General features: G+C 48.4%; 1 protein-coding gene across 3 annotated transcripts in view; it reads right to left on the reverse strand.

Moving 5' to 3' along the window:
• GALNT8 (polypeptide N-acetylgalactosaminyltransferase 8) overlaps positions 1–3208 on the reverse strand; it is a 59862-nt gene extending 56654 nt beyond the window's left edge. For all 3 annotated transcript variants that reach the window (XR_007775971.1, XR_007775969.1, XM_050965513.1), the window contains exon 1: positions 2854–3208. Coding sequence is in view for 1 of the 3 variants with exons in the window: in XM_050965513.1 (XP_050821470.1) it covers positions 2854–3067 (214 nt within the window). In the remaining 2 variants the exon portion in view is untranslated. The remainder of the gene's footprint in view (positions 1–2853) is intronic.
• Positions 3209–6000: the final 2792 nt, after the last annotated feature.

Below are 6000 nucleotides of genomic sequence, written 5' to 3' on the forward strand. Positions count from 1 at the left end.
CTGTTGTATGAGAGCTGGGAAATCCACCTGGTCTCACCACAGGACTGTGGACAAAGGCAGACACTTGACCCCGCAGCGTGCATTTGAGGTCTTTGATCCTGAAACTCCAGCTCAACTTCTGTGGTGGGATAGATGTGGGTCTTACCATGGGTATAGGAGATGTGTACTCAGAGGTACTTGTCCAGGTTACTTAGCCTTACCTGATCTTCCTGAACCAGCCTGCACCCACAATCTGAGTCGACAAGTCCCTCAACTACTGTTCCCCCACCCTAACTTCTACTACCTACAGTGGGGCTCCTGTGGGCCCATAAATAATTAAGCCCTGTCCAACTCTAAGAAAGTTTTGGAGTGGTCTCCCACTGCATGGTCCCACTCTACTAACAGTTTTACTATGCCTGGACTGGTCACACTGGAAGCAAACCATAGGGCCCTTCTGGTTTCCTCTCACCAGTATTTACAATAAATGGTGGGGCTACCTGAGTCCCTCGTAGATTCTGCATGTCCCTGAGTTTTGGTCACTCAAGGTCTTTTCCCCTTGTGAGTTTCCCTGGGTCATCCCCTAGTGAATTCCCCTCAGTTTATCATAGTGCCCATGCCACTTGTCTCCTTTCTCCTCAAAGAAGGCTTCAGTTCGTTCCACAGCTTCCCCCACTAAGGCCAGCTCTTTGATCCCCTCAGTAGAACTTTCAGGAATTGCTCCAACATAACTTTCTCCATTGAACTGGTATCAGGGCAGAGCCCCCATGTCGCAAGGTCCCATAATTTCTGGGCCACTACTACCATCAGACCCCTTGTGGAAACAGTTCTACCCACAACCTGTGTCTATATACCTCAGGACTCAGCTCTATTCAGTCCAAGATGGCAGCCTTAACCACTGGATAGGCATTCACCATCTCATCTCTTACTGCCAGGTAAGCTGCCTGCTCCTTACCCACTAGGAAGGTGCTATGCAGCCACCCCTGTCAACACCTACCAGTCTGCCACCTTTGCCACGCACTCAAATGTTCAGAGGAAGGCCTCAGCATCATCTTCCAGTCCAAGCTTCTCTAGACCTAGGACCTACCAGCCCCTAGTCCCAACACCAGCTTTGTTACCAGATGTGGCTCAGCCTAACCTTTTCTGTATTCACTCCTGTTGTTTGGAGTGAATTTCTTGTCACCTCTGTTGTGCTGCTAACTTGGCCTCCTGCTGTTTCTGTTGGCTTTCCATCAATTGTATCAGCAGGACCAGAGTCTGCTATTGCTGTCCTGCCACTAACAGGCAGATTACCACCTCCATCTTTCCCTTTATTCCGGGGGGGCTGGCAACCCCATTTCTAGTACCATGTGTCACTGGACCAAGCATCTACCCAGTGCCATAGCATGTGCTGCCACGTCCTTAATGGAGGTTAGCAAACAAACAAAACCAGTTTTAGCTCATTCCTTAGCCTCTGGCTTTAGGATCACCCCTCTGGAGAGTCTCTGGCACTGTTACTCCCAGCAGTTTCCTAGTTTCAGCAGGCTCTGCTCCCTTCTTGGAGCAATCGACCCAGGGCTGCTTCCCTGAGTTTATGGACCTTTGGTCCAGGGACCCACCATAGGAGCAAGCTGAAGCCGGTGCGGCTTTCCCTCCCCAGGGCACAATCTTTCTCTGTCCATCTCCCTCTTTAATTGGCTGGATTGCACTCACCGGCTCTGGTCCAGGGGAGCTGGCATTATTCTGTTCACAGGGGCCAACTACCCTGTGACACCATTTTAAACAAAATCCCACTCAGAATGAATTCCTGACACAGGGATTTCCTACATCTTCAGTCATAAAGCCCTGATCTCTTCTTACATAAATATTCCATCCCATTCAAGGTATGTCTGCACTGTAGCCAGGAGGTGTAATTCCCAGCTCAGGCAAACATACACATGCTAAAACAGATTGAGCACTAAAAATAGGTGTAGTGGCCTAAGCAGCAGGAGGAGTTAGCCGCACAAGTACGTACCTAAGATTTCAGATGGGATCATACTCAGAGCAGCTCCACTGCTTTGTTTAGCATGCTAGGTCAATCAGAGCTAGTGCAAGTATGTCTACCCAAGCTGGAAATTATACCTCTAGCTTTAGTGTAGACATACCCTTAGAAGTTTCTTGCCTCTTTCTGTATTCTGAGGGTTGAACAATCTTCTCTTCAGCTCTCAGTGCTGTTTTTGAACACAGGTCAGTCAGCAGCTATCACCAATCTCAGCAACCCCCCTTCCCAATAGCACTTCTGCCAGTTCCTTCTAGCTCAGGGAATGAGAAAAACAAAACCAGGGCCTGGTCATGGCTTCCCAAGTTCAAATCCTTTGCTCATAACAACAGCTGAGGTCAGGTGAAATGAGCAAGGAGATTCCCAAGGCCTCTCTTTCTTTCAAAACAGATTCATTTCTCACAATAGATTTCTTACAGCAACAACAAAATCTAATAAATTATTTTCCCTTGTGATTAATCTGCTGGTGTGATCAGCCCTGCCAAGTGTTTCATACTTGATCTTAATCTCTTCCATCTAATGCTGAAAATCTTACTGTTTCCAACATCTATAGCTATGGGCCCCCAAATGATTAAGACCTGTCCCAACTCCAAGAGAGTTTAGGGTGATACCAGCCTAGAAAACAAAGCAAGTAAGGGCAAGTGGCATTTCCTTGTAGATATGACAGAGAAATCCTCAAATCTTTTCTCTGCAACATTCTGATTTAGAAAATGTGTTCAGACAAATCCCAAGAAACACACAGACATAAATTACTTCTAAAATGCTACGAAGTACCCACAGGGCAAAAGAATTAAGAGACTTAATTCTAGTGAAGTTAGATGTTCTAAATATGCTGCTGAACAGCAATGTGTTTTACTTACAGATGTTGTGAATATACATCTCCAAATGGTCCAGCCGCTCAATTACTGCATTTTCTTGGCTGAAAGATCGGGGGTGAACCGCTAAGTATCTGTGGCTTTCATTTTTCAGTTCTTGTATTACATTCTTCACATAAAACACAAGGAAGATATTCGCAGTGGATACAAGAAACAGCACGGTTGGAAAGAGACCTGGTAACCTTCTCCATGACACCATTCTCTTCCTAAAATATATATCTGTCCTGGTAGTGATTCTTATTCAGTTGCAGTCGTTGCTGCCTCAAATTAGTTCCAAATAGACCTCTTTGGAGCAGACATTAAGACTGCTCAGGTGGAGCGATCTCTTTGAACTTGAATGTGTCAGAGAGCAGGCAGCAATTATTTAAAGTTCCTGGAAGGGATGGGCGTTTACAGCCTTTTACCTACACTATGTGTTATACAGGTTACCCTTTAATGGGAAGGTACGCAGCTGTAACAGACTTGCCTAGGGAGTTAAAGGATTTGATTGTTCTCATGTGGCACATGTTGCCAGAGGTCTAATATTGCTGGATGGTTGTCAGAAAAAAATACACACACAATAAATCTGCAAGTGATTCCTTTGCCACTGATCAAGATCGTCTGATGAGATTTGTATATGTCTGCAAACGAAGCAGAACAGGTGAAGATAGTATCCTGTAGAGTGAGGGCATTGTGTATCCTGTGAGGATTGATGGCTCCAAAAAACTGCAAAAGAGTGAATAGCTTAAAGACCTAGGGAGTTTAACAAAATGGAGTGCATGTCTCAAGACAATCAGGGATGGGACTGTGCCAGTGAGTTTGTCCTGGTTCACTCCATCCTCTGTACAGTGGGACATCATCAGACATTATAAGTAGCTGCATTTGGAGCCGCTTACATTCAGCCAAGAGCTACGGGTGCTTTCCTCTCCGACTGGAGAACTGACCAGGATTATAGCGCTCTCTTTGATTTCTATTTGAGAGACAGGTTCATAATTTAATGGTCTTGTTAGACCTGAGGCTGAAACTGGCAGCTCAGGTAGCTGCCAAAGAAGATTTTTTTCCATTTGTACTCAGAAAGGGAAATTTCACTAGAGTTAGAAGATAAACTGTTTTCCCATCCTGAGAACAGTTTAGAGATTCACTAGAATTTTAAACTTTGCAAGAATTAGGTCTCTCAATTCTTCTGGAGAAGCCACCTTGAATCACAGCTCAACCCCAAGAAGAAGGGCTGTTAGGCCCCAGAACAAGGGGACCAATGTCAGAGTTCACAGACCGGGGATGAGTGTTCCAGGGAGTGGGGCAAGAACATGGATACTGGTGGGCTGGGGAAGCCTGCTTTAATTATAGCACAGCCCTATGGTGGGGGACTGTGGAATTCCTTAGCCAAGAGGAAGGATTTGGAAGTGTGGATCCAGAAAGAGCTGACCTGTGGAGAAGACTGCCTAGAGAAGTCAGGGATGCCAGTGGTAGAGGCAGAGCTGCCTGGCTGAAAGGGAACTGGCAACCTGAAGTTTTGGAGCAGGGATGAATTGGAAGCTGCCTGATGCATGGGTAAAGCTCCTCACTCCTGCCAAGACTCCCTCAACCTTTCTACCCATCCCAGGCCCTTTTACTTTTACACACACACACACACACACACACACACACTCCGCACTAGAGCCACCTGCACGTAGGGTTGCCAATAGTCCCGTATTACAAGGGGCGTCCCTTATTTAAATAGAAAATTGCCTGTCACATACTTAATCTCTTTTATCCCATATTTCAGCATATTAAAAATTATCATTATGCAAAGCCAGTTTTATTATTATACCTTACTGTCATTGTGACAGGATGGATTGTGGATGTGCTGGCACCACAGTTGCCATCTACCCAACTGTCTTTGGACTCAAGATAGTGCATCTCAAAGTCCAGAGTCAATATGGCTGCCCTTGAATTCAGAGCTGCGAATCCTACTGACCAAAGTCAGGGTCCGCCATGCAAAGGGGGAGGTAGGTTGTGATGGCTGCGGTAAGGGGACCCAGTCTCTCCCTGCTCCACTGGGTTCCAGTCCATGGCCCTGGCAGTGATGAGTGTGTCCGCCACTCAGTCAGCAGGGATCCTACTGCAACACTGACTTTGCTCTGGTGGGGTTACAGCTCACTCTCCGTCCCTGGACCACTTCCTCCCTATCTCTGGAAGCCATGGTCCATATGTCAATAGGGTCTCCTGGCTCCTTGGCACAGGTAGGTCCCTGGGACTCCGACTCCATCTGGTTGGCTATAGGCAACAGGTCTCTGGTCTGGTTCTTGGGATCTCCAGTGCCCACAGTCAGGGGCTGTAGCACCTCCTGGACTGGAGCTCCACCAAGCATCCTTCCTCCTCAGCGGTCAGCCTAGACTGAGCTAGTCTGCTCCCTTTTATACTGGAACAGCAGATGGAGCATGCTCTACATGATCTGGGGTGGGATTTCCTCCACCCTTAGTGTGAGGTTAACCCTTGCTTCTCTAATGCGGGATATGCACACTTTGTCACACACACACCCCTTTAAAAGGATCTGGTGGGCAGTCTACCCCCTCCTTCCGCCAGTCCCAACCTAGAGAAGAAGTCTGCGTTGGCATGAGCCTTACCAGGTGTACAAGAGTTTGCCAGGGCTCGACCCTTGCCGGAGCAGTGGGCAGCCATACCAGCTCACTACACACAGTTGGTCCCGGGGAATTAGTGCAACCGAGGGGTCTCCCTCAGTAGCCCTTGCTGTAGCCAGCCGAAATGCAGTTAGCCCGGCCCTGGCTCAGGGCTGAGGCAACACCGCTAAGTCAGGAGCTCAGGCCCCAGGCAGGGCTGAGCAGTAACAATAGTATTAAGCCCAGGCCCTAGGTCAGGGTGGGGCACAAACACTGAGTCAGGGGGCTCAGGCCCTCAGGCAGGGCTGAGCAGCAATCACAGGCTCCAGCCTCCTCAGGCCAGGGAAAGGGGGAGCCTGCCACCCAGGAGTTGGATGGCAGGGGGGAAGCAGGCCTTCTCACTCCACTGCATCCCAGCCCAGGGCCCTAGCAGCAGCTGAAGATCCACTGCTTAATCAGTGGGGATCCTGGCCGCAACACACTGACATAGGCTCCGGTAAGGCTGCAGCCAGATAGGGGTTGGCTGTCCCCGGGCTACTTCCACACTCCCCCT

This window comes from Gopherus flavomarginatus, chromosome 1 (genome assembly GCF_025201925.1).
Source record: "Gopherus flavomarginatus isolate rGopFla2 chromosome 1, rGopFla2.mat.asm, whole genome shotgun sequence".
Taxonomy (NCBI): domain Eukaryota; kingdom Metazoa; phylum Chordata; order Testudines; family Testudinidae; genus Gopherus; species Gopherus flavomarginatus.